The 25449-nt window shown below is 47.5% G+C and overlaps 2 protein-coding genes and 1 long non-coding RNA gene across 7 annotated transcripts in view; 2 read left to right on the top strand and 1 right to left on the bottom strand.

The window, feature by feature from the left end:
* GJC2 (gap junction protein gamma 2) overlaps positions 1–12357 on the top strand; it is an 80501-nt gene extending 68144 nt beyond the window's left edge. For 3 of the 4 annotated variants that reach the window (XM_060280992.2, XM_035129264.3, XM_035129267.3), the window contains one exon: positions 6426–12357. In XM_060280992.2, coding sequence (XP_060136975.1) covers positions 6446–7711 — 1266 coding nt within the window. In that variant the 5' untranslated portion in view covers positions 6426–6445 and the 3' untranslated portion in view covers positions 7712–12357. Of the gene's footprint in view, positions 1–1140; positions 1840–6425 lie in introns of those variants that run through there. The other variant, XM_035129266.3, reaches the window with a different exon arrangement.
* Positions 11827–16968, bottom strand: LOC148684317 (uncharacterized). Its single transcript, XR_015946252.1, has 2 exons — positions 16106–16968; positions 11827–16059 (listed from the first exon to the last, which is right to left on the bottom strand). It is a non-coding gene; the product is annotated as an uncharacterized LOC148684317 (long non-coding RNA).
* Positions 16898–23525, top strand: IBA57 (iron-sulfur cluster assembly factor IBA57). 2 transcript variants are annotated; one of them, XM_035129823.3, is made up of 3 exons: positions 16898–17344; positions 19392–19738; positions 22018–23525. In XM_035129823.3, the coding sequence occupies exons 1-3, from the start codon at positions 17037–17039 to the stop codon at positions 22407–22409; spliced, it is 1047 nt and encodes a 348-aa protein (XP_034985714.2). In that variant the 5' UTR covers positions 16898–17036; the 3' UTR covers positions 22410–23525. The 2 variants fall into 2 exon arrangements, with proteins under 2 accessions (XP_034985714.2, XP_088509489.1); XM_088653363.1 differs by having other exon boundaries at positions 16954–17344; positions 19392–19727.
* Positions 23526–25449: the final 1924 nt, after the last annotated feature.

Below are 25449 nucleotides of genomic sequence, written 5' to 3'. Positions count from 1 at the left end.
CACACACACACACCCCTTTTCTCTAGGTTTAAGGTTTTGGAAATCTCAAACATTATCCCCGAACACAGGGCAAAGTATTGAATTATTTTCCCGCTCATTGCACAGACTGGTGTGAATGCAGCACATTGCCAATTGATACTTTTAATTTATTTGCAGACTGGGTAAGCAAAGTGGGTAAGCCCCTTCCTCCCAAAAAAGTGTTATTTACTGAGCTTGGATCCTAGAACAAAAGACAGGTAGGATCCTAGAATGCAACAACCTGATTGGCCTGCAGGAGCAGACCAATCAGGCTCCAGGAGGGAAGCAGAGTCAGCCAATCACACGGGACCCACTGTGTAAATCAGGCATCCCCAAACTTCGGTCCTCCAGATGTTTTGGACTGCAATTCCCATCTTCCCCAACTACTGGTCCTGTTAGCTATGGATCATGGGAGTTGTGGGCCAAAACATCTGGAGGGCCACAGTTTGGGGATGCCTGGTGTAAATAATGTATATAAAGCCTGAGGTTTTTTTTGGGGGGGGGAATCAATCTCTGTTCCTATGAGCTGAAATGAAGAGCATGAAATCACTTACTCGACTCTTAGTATATTTCAAAAAGCCTTCCTCCAGTTGCAGAAATGTGGATATTGGGGGGGGGGGGAACCCATGCATAATTTGAGGCATCACAAATTCTTACTTTATGAACTGGCTTTCTGGGCTTCAGGTTGAAGCCACCTTCTTCAAGGTCCAGTATACCTGAAGGAGCGTCTCCACCTCCATCGTTCTGCCCGGACACTGAGGTCCAGCACCGAGGGCCTTCTGGCGGTTCCCTCGTTGCAAGAAGCCAAGTTGCAGGGAACCAGGCGGAGGGCCTTCTCGGTGGTGGCGCCCACCCTGTGGAACGCCCTCCCATCAGATGTCAAAGAGAAAAACAGCTACCAGATTTTTAGAAGACATCTGAAGGCAGCCCTGTTTAGGGAGGCTTTTAATGTTTAATAGGTTATTTTATTTCATTTTTCTGTTGGAAGCCGCCCAGAGTGGCTGGGGAAACCCAGCCAGATGGGCGGGGTATAAATAATAAATTATTATTATTTATTATTATTATTTCACGCAGTGTTTTCATATGGGCCTCCTCCTCCCCTGCCCCGGAAGTTGCCAATAGCTTCTGAGTGTTTAAGCCGAGAAATGGTTTTCCTGCTCCTTCCTTGAGGAGTCTAGTCTCTCTTTCCTCCCAGAGACTCTCCTCCAGTTCCCTGTCCATGTGTTTCCCAGATGTTTCTCATTAGTCACGCTTTCCGTCCTCCAAATCCGTTACTGATGCCCTAGACTGGCGCTCTTAACTTTCGCCCAATAAGGGGAAAGCAAAACACAGCAACGTTAAACCAGAAGTATTTTAAGGAGAGCTTCAGAGTGGGGTCTTCCCCCCCTTTCCTTTCCCCCTTTTATAAAATCCCTGCTCAGCCAGCTTTTTTCCAGCACAGGACGCATTGGACGGACCCAGTGAGAGCAAACACTGGAATACCTTCCCGTCCACTCCGATGAAACTTTTGTTCGGATGCTTCTCCTTTTCCTCCTGCGAAGGAAAACGTGGCTTTTGCTCTTAGCCGAAGCCCCTGGGGTTGTTGAGATTTTTAGGGGGTGGGGGTAGGGGTGGAAGCTTCGTTGTCAGAAAGGCGGAGTCCGGCAGGATGTGTTTAAAAGTTCGCTGAAAAGTCTCCTTCTCAAGCTGGTGGGGCGTTAGTTTCACGAGACATTTTTTCTGATGGGGATGCATATTCCCCCCTGCCTTCTTGAAGAAACGGTGGTTGTGGAAAAACTGAACTGGGAAGATCTGGATGGCAAGGGAGCCTACCATGCCTTTGTGAGTAGCTTATTCCTATCAATTTCTCCCTGTTTTCGTCTCACGGCATGAGCTGGAAGAGAATCCGAGGAAGTGTGGAGGGGATGACCAAATGGGGTGGGTGGGAATGTGATATAAAAACGAAATGATGCTACCAAACCACCACATTTTAGTTCTTCTGCTTTCTTTTCCACCAACTCAAAACCCACTTTCCCTTAATCCTCACCGTACATGAGTTTTCCAGACCCACCAAGTGTCCCTATTTTCCAGATTTACAGAAGCCGTCCCGGTTTATCATTTGATCCCAGAATGTCCCGCTTTTCCTTAGGACGTCCCTGTTTTCATCGGAGAAATGTTGGAGGATGTGGACATTTCCTGAGCTGCCTGCCCTCCTCTCTTATCTGTAGAACACATTCCTTGCATTATGTGCCGGCCTTTGAAGCTCATGTAATGGTGAGGAAGACAGGAGATCTCAACTATGGCGTTCAGTCAAAGAAAAGGTCTGTTGCCTTTGAGTGCTCAGGCCACGATGCACGGTTCTTAAGGCAGTTTCCTAAACGTATCGAGCTTCCGTCCACCCACACCCCACTCCCAAAGTTGCAGGGCATTCCTATGTACTCTTCAGTAAGCTTCCCAGACTGATTTGTTGAGCATTCATCCTGATATGTCCGCAGGGAACTTGGGTGGCATTGCATCAAAGCAAGTGTTATCCCACACCTCCACCATCTTCTTATTGCAAAAGATCTTATTTTGGGGGAGGGGAGCGGGTTTGTTGCACAAGACACCCCCCCCCCCCAATAAAATACGCTTCAACTGCACTACTGAATCTGCCGGCATGTGTTGGAATAGCAACACTCTGGTAGCACCCTCAGTTTAACGGGGCTGCTTAGCGAATAGGGTTTGTGGTCTTGTTACAACCCAGGCTCCAACCCCAACGAGTCCTGTATCTCTCTTAAAGTCTGTACTGTATTTAAAAGCCTAAAAGATAGAGAGCGGTATATTTGTGTTCTTGGGCCTACGGAAGTGTATCCCATAATTTGTTAGTCTTGAATGAGCTACGGCAGGATCCTTAGTTGTTTTAATGCTCCTTATCTACTGCTTGTACAGCAACATGCAAATGTGACTTAAAATGGGAAGGGGGGAAACTACACTGTGTTGTAAGTTGCTAATATGTACATAGCCTTAAAAAGGTAAAGGTAAAGGGACCCCTGACCATTAGGTCCAGTCGTGACCGACTCTGGGGTTGCGGTGCTCATCTTGCTTTACTGGCTGAGGGAGCCGGTGTAGTACAGCTTCCAGGTCATGTGGCCAGCATGATAAAGCAGCTTCTGGCGAACCAGAGCAGCACACGGAAACGCCGTTTACCTTCCTGCTGTAGCGGAACCTATTGATCTACTTGCACTTTGATGTGCTTTCGAACTGCTAGGTTGGCAGGAGCTGGGACCGAGCAACGGGAGCTCACTCCGTCGCAGGGATTCGAACCGCCGACCTTCTGATCAGCAAGCCCTAGGCTCTGTGCTTTAACCCACAGCGCCACCTGCGTCCCTGCTGTACATAGCCTTACTTCCACCCATACTTCCACCCGAACGTATGGCAACCCTATTACGTTTTTATCACAATGGTCCCTGCACAAACTTTCCCATCCACCGAGCATAAAATATCTGGATCCACATTTTAGTAACGAATAAATGCATAAAAAGATTGATCCTGTGTTCCTAGGCCTCACATATGTACCCTGTGAATCAACACAGCTTATGAAAACAAGAGTGTCTTTGAAAACAACATGGTAGCACTAGCCCATGGTAGCACTAGCGGAGGAAGCTGCTCGGGCGCCACCCAGGGGCGGGGCAAGCCACCCATAGAGGTGGGGTGAGCCGCCCATAGGGGCAGGGCGCACCACGGGGTTATCCGGAGCCTGCCTGCCTCCTCCCACTCAGCCACCCTACAGCTAGGGGGGGAAGGCAGTGGGCAGACCGTTTGGGCAGTGCGGAGCCTGTGTGTGCCCATGCCACTGCGTCTTGTATGGCTCGGGCGCGCTGCAGGCCCCGCAGTGAGTGCCTCCCGGCATTTTGTCACCCCCCATAGTGGTGACACCCAGGGCGGCCCGCACCCGCCGCACCCCCCTTCCTCCATCCCTGCACCGAGGCCAATGAAGTCATGCTGTAATAAAAAATCGAGGGGAGAGATAGAAGGAAGTCAGTCAATGATCATGACTCATGGTTTTTACAATGCATAATTATTCGTTATACAAGGAAGTCTTTATGGCGGTCACACTTAGAGAAGCTGAGCTATTATTAGTCCCATTTTCCACCCTGAGTGATAACTGGTTCGTACCAGGCCAGTCCCTCTGACCAAACATTGTTTGGTGGAATCTACACACGCATATAAAAAACGCTGCTAAAATGCTTTTTTGAAAAATACATTGAATTTTGCATCGCTCACTGTCCCCACCGGGCATCCCCAAACTTCGGCCCTCCAGATGTTTTGGACTACAATTCCCATCATCCCTGACAACTGGTCCTGTTAGCTAGGGATCATGGGAGTTGTAGGCCAAAACATCTGGAGGGCCGCAGTTTGGGGGTGCCTGGTCTCCATTCTAGTGTCACATTTGTATATTGCACTTTACAACACATTTAAAATGTTTCATTTGCAGCTGTGTAGCTGAGTCCTTTGTTAACAGCCAGAGGCAGAGCCGTAACGCACGCTATCCATTCACATTGGATGTCTTGCGGGAAGCTTAACTGGTGTTTCTCCTGCTGGCAGAATAAAGACCGAAGAGGATATAGAAAGTGCCAGGGGGGATTTCCCCCTCTCTTTCCAGAATTTAGAACTCGGGGCCCAACTTGCAGACCACCTCATAGCCCCGGGAGCTGCTGCTCACAGAAGACACTGCCGATGTGGTGGCTGCAGCGCAGCTGGCCAGACTGCTGGAACCTCCGGGGCGCCGCCTCCTCCTTTGCTGCCTGACTACAGCCCACTGCCAGTGCTCTTGCTGCTGCCCAGTGGCCCGAGGAGCATGAGGCGGTTGCCACGCTGCTGCCTGTGCCCCGTGGAGTGGTGGGGCGGTGGGCACCGATGACGTGGAGGAGGCCCCTTGGGAGCCGCTCCCGCCACCACCGCTCCCACCACTCTCTCAGACAACAGCGGGCGGCGGCTGAGGGGTTTCCTGCGGCCGAGGAAGAGGAGGAGGCAGCAGAGGAGGAGCCATAGGGCTTAGTGGCTCGTTGTGCCCCGCCAACTATCTGGTGGCATGCAGGGCCGCCAGCAAAGCCGTGCAGCTCCCCCACTCGCTGGGGCGCCCCTGAGAGGCCGGCGCCCTGGCGCAACGAGCCACTAAGTCCCATGGGAAAGACGCCTCTGCCTGCCAGCGGGTCTTAGAATAGAGTTCGCCAACGGCACTCGGTTCCAGCCTGTGAAGCTATTTTACCCAGCCTCTGATGACTCTGCCCGGTCTTTATCAAGAGGGAAGTCCAGGCTTTGCCCTGGGTTTCCTCTAGTAAGGAAAAAAGGGTGTACAGAGATCCTGTGTGTCACAGGGAGATTTCATACTTCGGTGAGACATCCCTCTCTGACTCAGTGCCTCTATTTTTAGAATCGTAGAAAAATGCCTTATACAGTGGTACCTCTGGTTACGAACTTAATTCGTTTCGAAGGTCCGTTCTTAACCTGAAACCGTTCATAACCAGAGGTGCCATGTTAGCGAATGGGGCCTCCCACTGCTGCCATGCCGCCAGCGCTCGATTTCTGTTCTCATCCTGAGGGAAAGTTCTTAACCCGAAGTACTACTTCCGGGTTAGCGGAGTCTGTAACCTGAAGTGTTTGTAACCGAGGTGTTTGTAACCCGAGGTACCACTGTACCAAGTCAGACTGATGGTCCGTCTAGCTCAGTGAGGCTTGCAGTGACTGGCAGCAGCTCTCTCGGGTTTCAGGCAAGGATTGAACCTGGGAACCCTTCTGTACCCAGAGTTGATGCTCTACCACTGAGCTATGGCCCTTCTCCTTACTAAGATTGCAGGAAACTGCCTTGTCCCTCTAGCTCAGTATTGTCTACACTGCCTGGCAGCAACTCTCCAGGATTTCAGAGTGGGTCAGATCCCAACCCTGCCTGGAAATGTCTGGGATTTAACCCGGGTACTTCTGCATTCAAAGCAGATGAACTACCATGGCTGCAGCTCTTTTTCTGCCCATCCACCCTGCCCCCTGGCAGAAGGGTGAGGGGAGGGAGAATACCTATACAAAGGTTCTTTTTTGGGGGTATGATTTATGCAGTACCTGCTACACATGATTTATTGTCATTTTTATCCATATAATTTAGGTTACTCTTATGCAGAAACAGGGGAGGCAGCGCATATAGAAGCCTTGGAAAACTCCCATTAGGAAGCAGGTGGGATAGCTCAGTCGGCAGAGCATGAGGCTCTTAATCTCAGGGTTGTGGGATCGAGCCCTACCGTTGGGCAAAAAGGATTCTGGGATTGCAGGGGGTTGGACTAGATGACCCTGGTGGTCCCTGCCAACTCTACAATTATATTACTTTATGGTGCAGCAGCACCTTCTGTGGGACAGACCAGCATTAACTGTGCTTTGATCTCCCTTGTCCTTCCTTGCAGGTTATAAATGATTAGCCCCTATGACAAACATGAGCTGGAGTTTCCTCACCCGCCTGCTGGAAGAAATCCACAACCACTCCACTTTCGTGGGGAAGATCTGGCTCACGGTCCTGATCGTCTTCCGCATCGTCCTGACGGCCGTCGGGGGCGAGTCCATCTACTCGGATGAGCAGAGCAAGTTCACTTGCAACACCAAGCAGCCCGGCTGCGACAACGTCTGCTACGATGCCTTCGCCCCGCTGTCGCACGTCCGCTTCTGGGTCTTCCAGATCATCATGATCTCCACCCCTTCCGTCATCTACTTGGGCTACGCCATCCACAGGATCGCCAGGTCCACCGAGGAGGAGAAGAAGAGGTTCCGGGGCTTCAAGAAGAAGAAGCAGTTCGCGCTGAACTGGCAAGCCGTCCGCAACCTGGAGGACCCTTTGGGAGCCGAGGAGGAAGAGCCCATGATCGTGGACGATGTGGCGGAGAGCGAAGAGAAGAAGACAAAGGAGGAGAAGAAGAAGGAGCAGCAGCAGCAGAAGAAACACGACGGCAGGAGACACATTCAAGAGGAGGGCTTGATGAAAATCTACGTCTTCCAGCTCCTCACCAGAGCCTCTTTCGAAATCTGCTTCTTGATAGGGCAGTACATGCTCTACGGCTTCGAGGTTAGGCCCTACTACCTTTGCACCCGGCAGCCGTGCCCCCACGACGTCGACTGCTTTGTCTCAAGGCCGACAGAGAAGACCATCTTCCTCCTGGTGATGTATGTCGTCAGCTGCCTTTGCCTGCTGCTCAACGTGGCCGAGATGTGCCATTTGGGCATCGGCACCATCCGCGATGCCATTCGTGACCGGAAGGTGCACAGCTTCCGCCAGCCGCCCTACAATTATGCTGCCTACCCGAAGAACATCTCCTGCCCCCCGGAATACAACCTGGTGGTGAAGTCGGACAAGCAGGCCAAGGTCCCCAACAGCCTGATGGCTCACGAGCAGAACTTGGCCAACGTGGCCCAGGAACAGCAGGGCACGAGCCCCGACGAGAACCTCCCGCCGGACTTGTCCACGCTCCACAAACACTTGCGGGTGGCTCAGGAGCAGCTGGACATTGCTTTCCAGAGCTACAACCACACACAGCCAAACGGGCAGCCGTCGAGAACCAGCAGCTCGGCTTCCGGCGGGATGGTGGCAGAGCAGAACCGGGTCAACACCGCGCAGGAGAAGCAAGGGGCTAAGCCCAAAGCCAGCTCAGAGAAAGGCAGCTCGAACAGCAAGGATGGGAAGAACTCCGTGTGGATCTAACAAGGTATATAGCCTGACGACGACGAGATAGGGGTGGCTTCTCTGTTGGGAATGGAATCGTTCCCAAGACAGCGCCAGCAATGGGGTTCTCCTTTTTTGGGTCTTGCCAAATAACGTTTGTGAGCAATGCATTTCAGGACCAACTAGTGGGTTGGCAAGAGGCTTCTCCCCGCCATCCTTCACCAAGCCTGCCGCCTCGATGCACGAGTCAGCTACCTGGAAGTGGCGGAGCCCTTTGCACACGTCTTGTTACTCCTAAAGAGAAGTCACGAGGTTGTGCCATGATGTATATTCCTGGGCAGTATCCCCTGTCAGATGGAACGGGGAGAGGGTGTGCTGGCTGCAAGGCCTGTCCTCCAGTTAAATGGCTTATCCCCATGATGCAGAGGGACTATCCAGATTTGCTCAGTATGGCTCTCAGGTATTGCCTTCCTTGCTGTGCTGGTTGCTTTCGGGATGTCTTCCCTTCCTCCGCTTTCCCTGTTCCTTTGCTTTCCTCCTTGCCGATCCATCCTTTTCTGCGTTCCACACTCTTGCCAACCTATCCATTGCTGCCTCTTATGCCCCCGTTTTATCCTTATCCTTTGGTACCTGATTGGTTGTGCATGAACCGGAAGTCATGTCACTTCTGACTGCATTGATTCCAATGGCAGCCCACACCAGCTTGCAAGTTTGTGGTCAGGGCCAGGGTTTACGGAGGAAAGAAGAGTGTTCTACGTCAAGTGCCACCTCTTGCTGTCTGAGGACCGGTGTGTGCGAATTCTGTGCCCAAGGCTTTATTGCATCAAGACCACTGTTCCTCCATAGGGGGTTGTCCGTGCTAAGCAACTGCCAGTCCAAACCATGCCCCCCCTTTCCTCGCCCATTCTGCTTTAAATGACTGAAATAACCCTTTTAATTTCTAACCTCATTGGTGGAACGCAACCTGCCCGCCTGCCGAAGCTGCTGCGACATCTTACAATACTGCTCCGAGTGGCTGATCATGTTTGCAGGAAGAGCGCTGCTGCACTCGCTAAAGGTTTACTAATCCATATACGTAGCCATGCCCTCCTCTGAACTGTTTAATGGCTTCCACAAAGCAGGAGTCAGATTTCCAAGACAAGGCTGAAACCCCAAATCTAGCGTGTCTGTGGGATTTTCACTGTTGACTTAAGTGGAGTCACCTGCTTCAGAGACGTGCAGCGCTTACTCCTTTGTTCCTCGGCAGTGAGCCGAGAAGCAAACAAGGACCGGAGCATTTTCTTCCTTTGCAGTGGGAAATGGAGCATTCCCTTCGGCCACTGTCACTAAGAAGGGTTTTTAACCACTGCTTGTACCACACCCTAACCAAAAGTGCCTTTAGTAACGCTGCAAGAATGGAACACCTGAACACTTGTGATATCTGTGTAGAGCCTGTGGCTCTGTAGGTGCTCTGAGACTCTAGAAGTCATTGTGCCCACTTCCCAGATGTGGCCGCCCTCACCTCCCTCCACTTGAGCATGGATCTTGCAGATAATCGGCATACCAGTTGCTCACGAGGATGCCCAGGCCTCTGGACAAAGCCAGCATCTGAGGAGTACCCATAATTTGCAGAGAAATTGATCGTGGTGTTGCAATTGCAAGCACTTACACACCTGCGTGTGTAAAAGCACTCAGGCAATATGTATATTTTAAAAATGAAATATTAAGCTGGGTCTGTTCTCCCCTTGCCAAATTGCAATAGATCTCCGTGTGGTTGAAACCAAACCTCTGTTTCAAGCATGGGGGAACCTATGTCTCTCATTGCCGGACTATAATTTCGACCATCCTTGACCACTGACCATGATGGCTGGACAGACTGCTTACTGGGAGTCCTGCAACAAATGGATGACCACGGTCTATTGTCCCTGCTCCATTTGGTCCTCAGAGTCTAGAGCAGGCATCCCCCAAACTGCGGCCCTCCAGATGTTTTGGCCTACAACTCCCATGATCCCTAGCTAACAGGACCAGTGGTCGGGGAAGATGGGAATTGTAGTCCAAAACATCTGGAGGACCGAAGTTTGGGGATGCCTGGTCTAGAGGCTGCAAACATCAGATACAGCCTCAGGAGCTGAGGTCAAGGGAAGTGTCTTTGCCATACTATATGGGGAAGCAAAAAAACGTGGTCAATATTTATGATAAATTGGGATTCATTTTGGAGGAAGAGTCTCTTCGCCAACAGAAGAAGGGGGCTTGTAAATGTAGTGGGGTTGCCAACTCCCCTCTTCCAATCGGAGGCTGTGGTTTTAGCAGTTCTACGGCAGGCAGAAATTTGACGGGTGCAGCCCTCCCCAAAATGATGGGGAACGCGAACACTGTTGAATTTCTGCCTGTTGTGCAGCTGCTGAAAGTTATGTCTTAGAAAAGGAGGCCACCCTAGTTAACTTGTCGACAAGCAGTTAGTTGGAGGGGGAAAGATTACATATATCATCAAGGAAACAGTAAAATAAAAGTGAATTGCTTTCCCATCAGGCAAGGGCTCTTTAATCTCAGGGAACAGAACACAGAACAGGGACATCTAGGCTCACATTTCCAATTTCAGGGTAGAAGGAAATCAATATTCCAGGGATGAAGCAGAGCTAAATTTGTGCCGGGATTCACCAGGTCTGAGTCGCTGCACGTGAAAGCTCATGGCTCAGCCTATATTTTGAAGGAATGATGGCGCAGACATTAAGATCACGGCAAATCTGTGGGTCATGAAGTGAGGGCTTCATGGAAGAGGGGCCTTTCAGTGGCTACTAACCATGATGGCTGTACTCTGCTTCCACAGTTGAAGGGTAGCAGTGCTTCTAAATGCCAGCTGCTGGAAACCGCAGGAGGGGAGAGGGCTCTTGGGCTCGGATCCTGCTTACTGGTTTCCCACAGGCACCTGGCCAGCCATTGTGAGAACAGGATGCTGGATTAGATGGGCCATTGGCCTGATGCAGCAGACTCTCCTTATGTTATATTCTTATCCATTGCCCGCCTGGAAGTCTTCCAGTTTCTTTCTTTCACACAGACCTCCAGAAGCTCTTAATATCCGTCCTGGGTTACTGGGGAGAAAAAATGTTGGTGGCTGCCCAGAGGAGCTGCAGCTACAAGTCTCCCCACAACCAACAAAGAAACCCCCATACCTCTGTAATTTGCTGATTTTAGCATTCTTTCACTTCCCATAAAATTCAAAACTCAAGCAGCCCGTTCTAGTTTCGGAGCCTTTTGGCTGAGCACCAGAGAAAATTGTGGTGCTGAGAAACGGGAGGACAGCGTTTCATGGTGACTTCCCCACACTGAAATAGTTGTGCGAATCAGCTGCCATCGGGCTGTTTTTTTTGCTTAAACTTTGATATAAGGCATTCTAGAGATTTGAACAGATTACCCCTGAGGTGTCACATTTTTAGAACACATTTTAAGTGTTATAACAACTCCCCAGTGTAGATTACGTCCCTGGTGCCGCAACCATTTTTAAAATCTTTGTCCTGGTGAATAGCATTGTGGTCAGCAGCAGCAGCACAATATCGCTATAGATAACAGCTCACCAAGTTTCTGCTTTTGAAAGAATGAAGCAAAAAACAGTGGGAGCAGGGGAGGGGAAACCACTTTGCAGCGATGACTTCAGTGTCAAAATGGCTGTGTGAATATCCCACATTCCGTCCTAGCAAAGAGAGAGGCTTCTTGAGTTTCTTCAAAACTTTCCCATCTGTTTCCTCCAAGTCTGTGGCCGCTGGGCTAATCGCCTGTTCCCAAAGTGAGGGGAAGAAAGCAAATCAGGAATTACAGGAAAATTCTGGCTAGTAGCCATGAACTCCCTGTAGCTTTACATAAGGGTGGTGGGGCAAGCTTTACATAAGGGTGGTGGGGCAAGCTTTACATAAGGGTGGTGGGGCAAGCTTTACATAAGGGTGGTGGGGCAATGAAAACAAATAGATGCAAATTTAGTCAACTCCTTCTACACTCCAATGTTACTGCAATGACCCCGGTGGGAGAAGGAAAATAGCAAGTGTTCATAGAAAGCGGGCAGGTGTTTGTGCACATGTTACTTCACTTTACAGCTGCATTGGAATGTAGAAGTTATAATGAGTTTTCGTTGAAAAGCCTTTCAAGGGACTCTATCATGTGGTATCCATTGCATTTTTTTAAAAAAAAAATGTGATTCCCCGCAAAGAATAAGCAACATACAATAATGATCTGCAGTAGAGAAAGTTTTTTAAGAACCCATCATTTTAACTATAAAAGCCAACACTTCCTCACAAGGCACCCTGGGAATTGTAGTTTTATGAAGGAGACTTGAGATCTGCCACAAAGAAATTGCAACAGTTCCCAGGCTGTCACGTGGGAAGCTATAACAGTTAATATGGTTTTTAAAAGGTTTCAAGTTTAAAAACCAGAACAGAAGCCAGTTTATGCTGTCACTCACATTCCATTCCACTGGAAAATACTTGAAATTAACTAAAAGGCCATAACAAATCTATGCTGTTATATTTTTTGTACTAACTTGCAAGTTGTATGAGAAAAACGTTTTGAGTGCAAAACTGACTCTTTTCTCTGTAAATATTTTTCATGTAAATTGTTACCGTTGGATTGTATTTAGAATGATAGGACATTTTGAAAAGCAACAGCATAAAACTGTTGGACATTCGTTGTTCAATACTAATAAAATGGAATCAAACTTTTGATCTGGTTTGTTGTATAAGAAGTGCAATGCAATTGCAGCCATGAGAACTTGTTTCCGTGTTTGCTAGATTATAGCTCCTAACAATAAAATGCAGGGTAAAGACATACTTGATGTAAGGATTGCTGCCACCCACCAGCCAAGATTCCTCCTGATGTCAATCACAACAGCTAAAATACCAGCATACGGAACACTGGCTCACCTGTCACTCTTCCCTGTTGTTGTTGTTGCCCTTCAGAAAGGCTTCCCTTTTCCCCATCCCTTTTTAAAAGCTCTGCATGTTCATTATTAAAAACAAAAGGGAATATTTGAACATCACAAAACTGCTCAGGAAATTTTAAAGGCTTCTTAGAGACTGCACAGGTGCTAGTCAATCAGTGCTGGGCTCACTAATTCTTGTTGCAAAGCTGAAGAATGATTCCTTCTCAGGTTCTGTCCTGGGGGCAAAAGTTGCAGCAGATGCAGTAAGGGCAGTTATAAATTACTGTAGTCCCACTGCTCTAAGGAAGTTGCATGTGTCCCCATCAATAGAACACGTGAGGAAATGCCTTTTATTTGGTCCAAACAGCGCTAAAGGATGTTGGATGCAAGCTTTGGAGTTACACAGGGCACCTCGTGCATTTCTTCACCAGCGCTCCTTTGGGGTAGCACCATAGCTGCCAAGTTTTCCCTTTTCTCGCGAGGAAGCCTATTCAGCATAAGGGAAAATCCCTTAAAAAAAGGGATAACTTGGCAGCTATGGGTAGCACATTTGTTTTGACTCTCATTGTTCTTGCAGTGAGAAGTGAAAAGGCTAAGGCTAAGGCGTAAGCCCCATTAGAACAAAATGAGAGGACGTCCCATTAAAACATCTGCCAAAAAACACGCATATACAGCTATGTACTTGTGTGTCAATATGCCCCACTGAAACCAGCAGATATTACTTTTGAATAAACATGCATAGGACTGGGCTGATAGACAAGACGGCCCACTCTTAACTTCAGCCTAGAATAACTGTTTCACAAAACTAATTTACTCTTCTTCTGAATTAGCTGACTAGAGAAGGCTCAGTTCATAATACAGTAGTGTAGTAGATAAGAACGCTAAGTTGAGAAGGCTCTTGCAAAGCAGCAACCTGCAGGATTGAATCCCCAAACTTCCCCTTCCCAACTGCTAAGGCTGAAATCTAAAACTGCATTGGGCCCAATATGGGTGGCGAGACTCCTGGATCACCCTGCGTGTCCACAGCAATCTGGGACTGTCAAGGGGCCAGCAGAAAGCCTTAAGGGGTCTGCTTTGCTCAGGGCCAGGTCACCCATGAGGCAAGGTGAGGCGACCGCCTCAGGAAGCAGGATCCACTGGGGCGGCAGATCCCAATGTAGATCTTTATTTCCCCCTAGTTCCTGAGGTAGATCTTCACTCACCCTTCTTCCCAGGTGGCAAGGTGTGTGTGTGCCGTTTTGTGGTTTGCCCCAGGTACCCAAATGTCTTGGGCTAACTAGCGTGTTCTCCACAGAAAACGTGCTGGGGAGGCAGGCCTCGGCTGGACTGGATCCTCCTCCCGGCAGCGGGCGAGTGGAGAATTCAGTCTTGTGGGGTGCAGGACACGCCTTTGCAAGCGCGCCTCACAGGATCCCAAGTTCCCTCCCTGCGCCAAGGCAGGATTCTTGCGACCCATTCCCAAGGTTCCATTGCCATGGCAGATGCCCCACAGAGAAGGCACATGCAAAGGATTGAAGCCTGCTGTAGCCTGCTTCCCTTGTGGGGAACACGCAGGAAGAACAGAAACCCCTACAGACTCTGCATACCAGCACCCGAACTGCCTGAAGCCCAGTTTCCCCTGAATTGACCCAATTCAGTTTGGGCTTTTTAGCAACACCCTGTGCACAGTCCTAATACATAAGCTCCCCTGGGAGTCTTTTTTGGCTGAACAGTGGAGCAAAAAATGCTTTTCATAAAGACTTTTAGACCCAATGGCATTGCACTGGATTATCCCTCCCATCTTGAATGACCGAGCCCTGTGATAAGCACAACAAGCTAAGCTTTCATAAACTTTTAAAAAAGTTTTCAAGGTACCAAAAGACACTTTGCAGTCATGGACATAACACAGCTACTCCTCTGTATGTTGGAACGCGCACACCCACCCATCATAATAGAACACACACTGAGATGTCTGAAAAATCCTACTCTACATTTTTTAAAACATTCGTTAAAAATGGGGTCCCTGGAAGAAGTTTGTAAGGGGGAAAGCCCACATAACGCAGCACTTACCGGTAATTTGTAAACAAACACACACAGGCTTAGTCTGCATGGGGGTGTCTATTTGTGATAGTTATACCTCACATTTTCCGGTAAATGTTGGCTGTTAATGTAGGTCACAATTAAAATGCACACAATTCTAAGAGAAGTGCCTGGGACTATGATTGATTGAATTTGTATGCCACCTTTTTCTTCTAATGAGCTCAAGCTGGTGTACATGGTTCTCATCCTCTGCATTTCATCCTCACAACAACCGTGTGAGGTAGGTTAGGCTAAGAGGCTATGAATGGCAGCCATCTGGTCCCTGGAAGAGTCCAAAATCCAAGCTCTTTCCTCCTACAGAGGGGGTAGAAGGGAAGGGTTGTGGCTCAGGGGCAGAACATCTGCTTTGGATGGTGTCCCAGGTTCAAATCCCAGTATCTCCACGTAAGGGCTGGGAATGTCCCCTTGTCTGGAAGGAATCCTGGAGAGCTACTGTCACTCAGCCTATAAACAATGAACTAGATGGAGCAATTGTCTGGCTCTGCATAAGGCAGGTACCTATGTTTGAAGTGGTCCGGAATGAATCTGGAACATGATAGGATGTTTCACCAACTGCTCAAACCTGGGTCCGGAACAATTGCTTGGCATGCAGGTTTCAGGTTCAATCCAGGGCATGTCCAGCTGCGAATGCCCCGCCTGACACCCAGAGGAGCTGCTGCCAATCAGTGCTGACGATACTAAGCAGGGGCGAAACTAGGCTTCATTTTATCCGAGTCAAAGACCCAGTTTGGCATCACCCACCCATGCACATTTGCATATACACACACAGAGGCTTGGGGCCTCAATGGAGCATTTGTACCTTGGTCTTCAGCCAAAAAGGCTGCCCGAGTAACTTAAAGGTAAAGGTAAAGGGGCCCCTGACCATCAGGTCCAGTCGTGTCCGACTCTGGGGTTGCGGCGCTCACCTCGCTCTATAGGCCGAGGGAGCCGGCGTTTGTCCGCAGACAGCTTCCGGGTCATGTGGCCAGCATGACAAAGCTGCTTCTTGCGAACCAGAGCAGCGCACGGAAACACCGTTTACCTTCCCGCTGGAACGGTCCCTATTTATCTACTTGCATTTTGATGTGCTTTCGAACTGCTAGGTGGGCAGGAGCTGGGACCGAACAACGGGAGCTCACCCCGTTGCAGGGATTCGAACCGCTGACCTTCTGATCAGCAAGCCCTAGGCTCTGTAGTTTAACCCACAGTGCCACCTGGGTCCCTGCCCGAGTAACTTAAATACAGTCAAAACAAGACAGTCCCTATATGCAGGCTAGCAATCTAAAAAGAAAACGCAAGACATAAGGGGGAAATGGCAAGGAGAGAAGAGGAAAATCAAAACTCAGCGCAACCAATTTCTAAACATTTGTTTCTATAATGGCCAGCTGAACAATTCAGGGTCAGAGGTGCCTGCCCTACTTTTATCTCCTCCCACTGAGGCAGTCTGGTGGAATGGCTGCCCCTTAGATGGCAGGTGACGGAGAGGGGGCCTGGTGGGGCTGGCCTGTCACAGCAGAACGGGTGGAGTGACAAACAGTTGAAAATCAAATTTTACATTTAGCTGAGATTCCTGCATCACAGGGGGTTGGACTAGATGACCCTTGGGTCACTTAAAACTCATTCTATGCCAGAGATTTCATACTGCATGCCAGTTACTTGTACACTGCACATTGTGCAAGCAACAAGAAACAATTTTTCTGAAATAATTAGACTTATGAAGCATATTATGAATAAGAGAATCAAGCATGGCTCAGGGCAGCTTTCAGCGGGACTGTCCAAGTAATAATTACTAAAATATCAATATGCTGCGTAATTTGGACCCATCACTGTGGCAATAGAGAAGAAAGTGTCTGCTATACCTATCATTCCTTATACTGACAGCGCTTCTTTCCTGTTGAGTACAGCGCTTCGTTGATTCCCTGTGGAGCTAGACCAGCAGGTTGCATAGAGTGTGAAATCAGCGCCCTGAATCAGTCTGCATACAGGTACAGGAACACGTTCCCCAAATGGTTGAGTCCAATCAGCTTGCAGTCTTATGCACGCTTACTTGGGAGTAGCGCCATCTCACTCAGCGGGGAAGGTTTGCTTCCCTGCAGCTGCACAGGATCTACGGTAGCAGGGCAGCGGAACATCTCCATTAAGCGACCACCTTGGGAGCACGTGCAGCACAATGTAGCAGCAGCAGCAGCGCCTGGGCCAATGGGAGGCGGGGTTTGAGGCGACAGCCCCGCCCCCTCTCGGTGCTACACTCCACGCTGCAGTAAAAAGGAACGGCCAGGAGGGTGCGCCCAAGGCAGGAAAGGAGTCCTTAGTCTACGCCTGCGCACTCGACCTCGCTTCCCGCCCTCAACTCTCCGCCACACACAATATGGCGGCAGGGAGGCCGGCGCCTCTACCCTTGGCACTTTTCCCCGGGTCGCCATGCTGGTGAGGGCGAGCGCAGCGCTGCGGAGGGGCCTCCCTCGCAGGTTGCGCTTCGGAAGCGAAGGGAGGAGGCTGAGCGGCGGGCGAGGCGAGGAAGCGACCGCCGGCTGCTTTCCGCTCAACCGCGCGCTGCTCCGTTTTCAAGGCCCGGAGGCGGTGACCTTCCTCCAGGGCTTGCTGACCAATGACGTGACGCGTTTGGCGGCGGCGGCGGCGGGGGGCGGGGCTGCGGACGCGCCTCGCGCGATCTACGCGCATGCCCTCAACGTACAGGGGAGGTGCCTCTATGACGTCATTCTGTACAGGTCAGTCGGCGGGTTCTCTGCTTGCAGCTACCTGGGCGGGGAAGGGATGAGCGCGTTAGTGAATGCAAAGTAGGGGACGCGATTTTCTAGTCCCCCATAGGCACAATACCGGTAATTGCCGTTGTATATTATTATTTTAATTATTTTTAAAATTAGTATTGTCGTTTAAAATTTTTTTTTGTTATAATAGTTTAAATTTATATACGGCCCTTAATCCGAATATCACAGGTTCGGTTTACAGTATATATAAAACATGCATAAAATATCAACCACGCCTTAGCATTATTTTTTACAGAATGAAAAAAATGCCTTCAGTAGTACAGATATTTGTCATTTTTTAAGTCAGTAACAGTCATTGCAAAGGCTGATGAATGCAGCACATAACAAATAACTAGGTAAAGGGTTATTGCAACATATGCGCAGGGGGGCCAAACGCCAGTGTCCACATGCGCTTACTTGGAAGTTCCACTGAGTGCACTTGGACTTGCTCCAAAGTCACCATGCATGACATTGTGGCTGGAGGCTGCAGTCCTGTGCCAGTTTTCTTAAAGGCAGAGCTGGCTCCAGGATTTGGGGACCCCCTCAGGCAAGGGATCCTTAGTCATACCCACCTCCTCCAATTAGAGTGGTGCAAAATAAGGGATTGCAAAACAAAAAAGGACTCTATACATGGGTGCCAGGGTCTTGCCTGTTGTGATCAGCCTGCGTAGAACATGAATTTGGCAGAGACCTCTCAAGAACCCAAGAGACCTAGCTTTGACTACATAGGACTAATAGGCAGGAAAGTCTACCTGGAGGGAAATCAAATGCACACCAATAAAAAGTAACAACTGTAAGATATAATGGAAAATATATGGTATACTGAACATATATAATATTTCCAAATACTGTCCCCAAAGAACTGAAGTTCCTGGATGGAAAAAAAAATGCAGATTCCAAACCAGTAAAATTGAGCCTCTGTTGGATAAGAGAACATATTGTTCTGATAGCCTTGTATTTAAATATTGTCACGGTAGCCATAAGTGACCAAGAATGTGGACAAGTGAGTGGGCTGGCAGAAGAGAGATGAAGCAATTCACCTGTCCTCTGCCCCCAACATGGAAATCCGGCTCACAGTCTCTCCTATGCCTGCCCCAAAAAGGCTAGTACAAAAAAATTTGCACACTGTTGAAATAAGTGTTCATGGCTGATGATAATCCTTGAAATCTATACTATAAACAGCTATTATTGTGACTGGAAAATTAGGGAAACTATAAAACTCCTAGATATTCTGTACTAACAAAACTCAGTGGGAGGGTGGCCCAGTTGGATTCATGTCAAAGAATGCCTTGGACTGCAGTCTTAACCCCACTTTCTTGTGAGCAAGCCCAATTGAATCCAGTAGAACTTATTTATGAATAGATATGGCTAAGTTTCTGCTGACATAGGCAACAAACAAGAAGAAACTATTGAAGTGTAGCAGATTGCCAAACATTATCATTGCCATCTTAATTCGTCATTAGCACTTTATAGCTCTGATTTCAGCCCAACCAAGGAAAGCTTGTTTCTTGCTTCTTAAAACTTTTATAGACAGCCTGCTGGATCAGGCCACTGGCCCATCTAGTCCAGCATGCGGTTCTCACAGTGGCCAACCAGATTCCTGTGGGAAACCAGGGAGCAGAACATGAGCACAAAAGCAGTCTCTTTTCCCATGGTTTCCAGCAACTGGTATTCAGAAACATTTCTGCCTCCAACTGTGGAGGCAAAACATAGCCATCATGGCTAGTAGCCATTGAGAGCCCTCTCCTCCCTGAGTTTGTCTAATCTTCTTTTAAAACCATCCAAGTTGGTGAATTCCACCCAATTTACTCAGAGGTACCTAGTAAGCATCTATAGGGGGCAGCCTTAATTTGCTTTGTTTTCAGCCACAGGAAACAATCTGGCACAATGTAAGGAAGAAGAGCTTTGAAAAGTTTGAGGTTCTTTGCAGCAAAGGAAAGGGACAGAACTGGGATCAAGGCTTCCTATTAATGACTCTTGTTATCTCCTGATCTTGGATCTTTTTCAGAATTCACGAAAACCAGCAAGAAGAGCCTCACATCCTGTTGGAGTGTGATGCCGGCGTCTTGGAGTCCCTTCAAAAGCATTTGAAACTCTATAAAATCCGGAGGAAAGTCAACATCGCCCCCTGCCTTGACCTCTCCTTGTGGGCTGTCATTCCGAAGGAACTGTCTCAAGAGGGGGCCTGTAAACTCCAACAGTGTGCCGGCAAAGCAGTGGTTGCAACGCCTGACCCCAGAGTGGGTGCTATGGGTTGGAGGCTGATAACTAGCAAAGGCACAGAACCGCTGGAGGTTCTTCCGGGATGCCAGATTGGGAACGTTCAGGATTATCATAGGCACAGGTATAAACAAGGTAAAACTGCCCCCATCTTTGAACAGCTGTTCTGGAAGCAGAGGTTTTGCTTTATGTAGGCATTGCACAATGATAACTAAACACATGAGTAAAATAAAAAAAATCATTCCAATAGCACCTTAGAGACCAACTAATTTTGTTATTGGTATGAGCTTTCGTGTGCATGCACACTTCTTCAGATATTTCTTTTTTTATTTTGTTTCGACTACGGCAGACCAACACAGCTACCTATCTGTAACTAAAAACGTGAATGTTTGCAGAATTAACACTTAGCACGTCAATTGAATGGTTATTGTATTTATTACTGTATTCATTAAGTTTATATATTGATCCTTCTTCCGAAGGAGTTCAGGGCAGCAAGCATATAATAAAGCGATAATAACACCTTCAAAACATCAGTTCAGATACTGACGCTACTTCCCATTCAAGTGAATCTGAAAGCAACTTACAAACAATAAGTTGCATGATGAGAAAACATTAGGAGGGCACCATGTCGGGGAAGGCTGACATATATTATGAAAGGCTTTCCCCACATTGCAAACCCTGTATATGCATAGAGAGAACCATACCAGATCTGATTTTAAGTTTTGTTTTATAAATTACAACACAATTTGACCACCCGGCTGTGGTTTCCCCCCACTAAGTTTTAAAAATTGTTAGTGGGAATGGCAACATGCCTATAGAATGAAACAAAACCTAAAGACTCAGCTTTCCTGAACATTATTTAAAGTGACATTTATCAGCTATCAACTTGGTGAATGGAATGTTTGTAAACGATTAAGCTGACATTGAGACTGACACTTGAGTGTGGGGGTAGTGGTGACAGCTTGCTAAATTTGGATCCGATTTGTTCTTCCCCAACCCTGGCCAATCGAGAATTTAATGTAAATTGTGTGGACCTCCCTGGTGGTGATCTGCTGGTATTTGTGCACAGTGTGCACAATTTCCATAATTGCCAGTTCTCCAAAGCATAATTTTTTTAAAAATGAATTGTGAGTCTCTGGATTCTAAGGAAACACAGCTTCATGAAAGCAGGTACTTTCCAAACAAACACTTTATTTTGGAAATAATCACTATCACGGCATTAATGTGAACAAAAGACAACAATTTTGCTATTTCTGCAGCTGTTATTCTGGAGGGCGTGGTGCACCTCTGTACTGGTTCACACAGAAGTATCTTTGCCACGAAGGAGGATCACGTTCAGTGAACCCTGGCTGCTTTAGCTGAGATACCTGCATTGCAGGGGGTTAGACTAGAGGACCCTTTGAGTCCCTTCCAGCTCTATGATTCTATGTCCCAGAAAAAGTCTGCTTTCTGGCAAACAGAGAAATTGTTGGAAAGGCCTGAAGGGAGTTCGGTAACATTCTCATGAACAAACAGTTCTGAAGTTGGGAAGGTATATGTTCTTCTTTTAATAAAAACCTGTATTCGTTTTCTCTCACTATTGTGTAAAAAGGTAAAGGGACCCCTGACCATTTGGTCGAGTCGTGACCGACTCTGGGGTTGCGGCGCTCATCTCACGTTATTGGCCGAGGGAGCCAGCGTACAGCTTCCAGGTCATGTGGCCAGGATGACAAAGCCGCTTCTGGCGAACCAGAGCAGCACACGGAAACGCCCTTTACCTTCCTGCTTGGAGCAGTACCTATTTATCTGCTTGCACTTTGACGTGCTTTCGAACTGCTAGGTTGGCAGGAGCTGGGACCAAGGAACGGGAGCTCACCCCGTCGCGGGGATTCGAACCGCCGACCTTCTGATCGGCAAGCCCTAGGCTCTGTGGTTTAACCCACAGCGCCACCCGCGCCCCTCACTATTGTGTAGTTCATTCTAATTTCCTGTCCCAGTCTTCCCTAAGTTGCTGATCTTCTACTTTACAAGCTTCCAATAAACATTCCACATTTGGGAAGGCTGAAGCATTCAAAGCAGATGGGCCATCAAGAGACAACAACAAGTTGTAATTGAAAATACTGCCGTTCAGTACTCATTGGTAAATAGTATCCAGTCCTACAGCGACTGGCAGAAGAAGTGATAGTAACCTAAGGACATGTTTCCTAAGCATTGTTATATATCTGTTGTGCGTAGAACCAGTTGAGAATTAGTGCTTGTGCTGGAACGAAATTGCTGTTCCCACTGACTTATCATCTTTAGGAATTGGATCATAATGTTTTACCCCATAAGCAACTTAGCTACTCACCAGTAGCAGCACCAAATGCCAGTCTTAACTCCTACTCAAGGTATGAGTGTTGTTCAACGCTTACCTCTTTATTTTCTCCTTTTCCCAGGTGTCCCAGAAGGAATTAAAGACCTCCCTTCTGGAATAGCCCTCCCTTTGGAATCCAACTTGACTTACATGAATGGCATCAGTTTTACCAAAGGCTGTTATATCGGCCAGGAGTTAACAGCTAGGACCCATCATATGGGTGTCATCCGCAAACGCCTCGTGCCCATACAACTTTCAACTCCCATGTCTTCCGAGAGCATCCCCGAGGGAGCTGAAATTGTATTAGAATCAGGGAAGCCGGCTGGAAAGTACCGTGCCGGAGTAGATGAACTTGGAATGGCATTACTGCGATTGGCTAACATAAACGAACCGCTGCGTCTAAAAATATCAGGAGATTTGCACGTGAGAGTCACTGCCTCCATCCCAAAATGGTGGCCCAAGCCTGCCGATTAGTAGAGGAGCTTTGTGCTGAGAATCCTCTGCTTTGTGTCTTGAAGATGCTCAAAGAGCTTACTTAAAGTTCATCCAGAATGACAGTGTCTCCTTTTCACGATGGATCAGTTCATCTTACACAACATAATTTGTTTCAGTGTGGCTTGTAACTGGCCAGTTACACTCATTTTTTACATTGGTCAGCAAGGAAGACTAAAGTATGCTTGCATTGGCTCTATTAGGTTTCCTATTAGGACTATATATTTTTTTCTAAATTAGCCAAATAACCTTCACTTTTATCCATGCCTTCCTTCCAGAAAAGTTCAGCACAACACGTGAAAGTGGAACTGAGTTCTTAAAACCCTAGGCCACTTTTTTACACACACACACACACACAAAGTTTCTGTTAAGGTTCTTCATGTTACAAAGCAAACGGATAAACAGGGAATGTTGCTAAAACCTCGATTCACATGTTAGCCTCCTAAAGTAGTACCACATTTACGGAAGCCTCTGTCTACTTGTACTGGCTTCCGGTTGCAACAGCCAGTGTACAGATTTGCACATGGAGAGTGTATTTCAAAGCTGTGCCTTGCTCCAGCTCCAAGCAAGCTAAGAATCCCTGCTCTTGGTTGTGATTCACCCTCAGAATAGTCTCAACTTCCTAGTCAAAAGAAAAAGACATAATTGAACAGCTCTTTGGGTTTGGAAGAGGTCTGAGTAGGGGAAGTTGCTGATGGAAAAAAAAGTGTGTGCAGTATGATTAATAGTGATTTATTAAATTAGAGTGATGAGAAGTGTGCTGTAGCTACGGAGAGATTTCTGTTTGGTGCCATTACTACTTTGGGCAACACTGGATTGTTTCCAATCACCAACCTTTGAGTAGACCTATTAAAGTGAATGGACATGATTAACTTGGGTCCATTAATCTCAATGGGTCTGCTATAGGCATAACTAATGTTGGATACAACCCAGTGATTCTACAGAACTGCACAGCAGCTTTTGGGGTGTGATAAAAGTATTTGTTACATTTTTTAATATTGATAAATTATAATAATCTATGACATAAGGAATTATATTAATCTATGACATACGGAATAATATTAAACAGAATAACTGTTGCCACCGTGAAAATCCCAACAGTGAAGCACTGTGTAATTTTCTTCTGCAAACATGTTTCTGTTTATCACTAGGGTTGCAAATACTTTTAAATTCAAATTTATTGACTGCTAGTTTATTCTCCGCAGCCCATTGCTGCTGTTAATCAGAGGAAACAAAGGTTGCTTGAGGTTTAAATTTCCAGAATTCTAATTGCAGCTCATAAAAGCCTACCAAAATTGTGGATTTGCTTTTCAAAATACGTAATAAGTTCAAAGATGTTGAATCAGAGTCCTATTGCATAATTTTCCTTTTTGATTAGTTAGGAGGGGGAAAGGATTTAAACCATTTAAGGAAAAATTCAAGTTAAGATCTAGAATTGCATAGAAACACTTCCACTTTTATGCTTGTGCAACACCCTTCATGCACAAGTTATGTGGCGGTGTGTTGTTCCATAGAGGTGCATGCAACCATGGAAACTTCTGGGGCGGTGGATGTGTATTCACTAGTTCTCACAGGAGCCAATGAATGTGACATCAAGTACAAAGAAGCCTCCAGGTGACTGTAAAAAGGTAAAGGTAAAGGGACCCCTGACCATTAGGTCCAGTCGTGACCGACTCTGGGGTTGCGCGCTCATCTCGCATTATTGGCCGAGGGAGCCGGCGTATAGCTTCCAGGTCATGTGGCCAGCATGACAAAGCCGCTTCTGGCAAACCAGAGCAGCACATGGAAACGCCGTTTACCTTCCCGCTGTAGCGGTTCCTATTTATCTACTTGCATTTTGACGTGCTTTCGAACTGCTAGGTTGACAGGAGCTGGGACCAAGCAACGGGAGCTCACCCCGTCACAGGGATTCGAACCGCCGACCTTCTGATCAGCAAGCCCTAGGCTCAGTGGTTTAACCACAGCGCCACCTGGGTCCCTTGTGACATCAAGTACAAAGAAGCCTCCAGGTGACTGTAGTAGCTAGCATTTGACAGTTGCTGCAGCTACTTGAAACAGCTTCATCAAATAGTAGGTGTAGAAGAGGCAGTTTGCTTCTCTTCCAACAGTCCCAGAAGTAAGAAAATTAGTCCTCTCGGGGAAACCATAAACAGGAGGAATTCCATTGGAGCAGCTCATACGGTGTAGCAAAAAAAATCTTGCACCTTTAAGAAAGAAACATGTTTATTGTGGCATGAGCTTTCTGTGAGCAAGAGGCCGCGAAAGTTTGTCCCACTGTTGTAAGCCAAAAATGACTTTCTCCTGAGTTTATGCCAGCCCAGAAGCTTGAGGACTTCAGAGTCCAATATTTATTGCAAAGCAATAGTCGAAACAAAATAAAAAAAATTCCTTCCAGGAGCACCTTAGAGACCAACTAATTTTGTTATTGGTATGAGCTTTCGTGTGCATGCACACTTCTTTAGATACCAAAGCTCATTGTGCATTGCATGTATACGAAAGCTCATACCAATGACAAACTTAGTTGGTCTCTAAGGTGCTACTGTAAGGATTTTTTTATTATTTTGTTTCGACTACGTCAGACAACATGGCTACCTACTTGCAAAGCAATAGGTTACAGTTGAATCGTTCTGCAAAACTGCAACCACGCCCAATGGTTCAGGTAATGGTATTTATAAAGTTTCAAACAAAGGATTCCAATTTTCACCAATCATGTACATCATTACCTCATTTTATGTTTAATACACATGCGCAATAAGCACTGGCAATTTTGCTGATTCGGTGCGGTTTCTCACTGTGATCTGTTACATTGTGTTAGTATGCATGTTGGGAACCTGTGTTACCGGTACGTGTAGCCTTTTGCACCATATAGCAATTTATGTTCCTGCTTTGAGCTGCATCTTTGTGATTAACATATTAGCTGTAAAGTGGTATCTCAGGTTACAGACACCTCGGGTTAGACGCTTCAGGTTAGACTCTGCTAATCCAGAAATAGTACCTCAGGTTAAGAACTTAACCTCCGGAT

Source organism: Zootoca vivipara, chromosome 11 (assembly GCF_965207765.1).
Source record: "Zootoca vivipara chromosome 11, rZooViv2.hap1.1, whole genome shotgun sequence".
Classification (NCBI taxonomy): Eukaryota; Metazoa; Chordata; class Lepidosauria; order Squamata; family Lacertidae; genus Zootoca; species Zootoca vivipara.
Note: the sequence above shows the minus strand (reverse complement) of the source record. Positions and strands in the feature narration are given on the sequence as shown.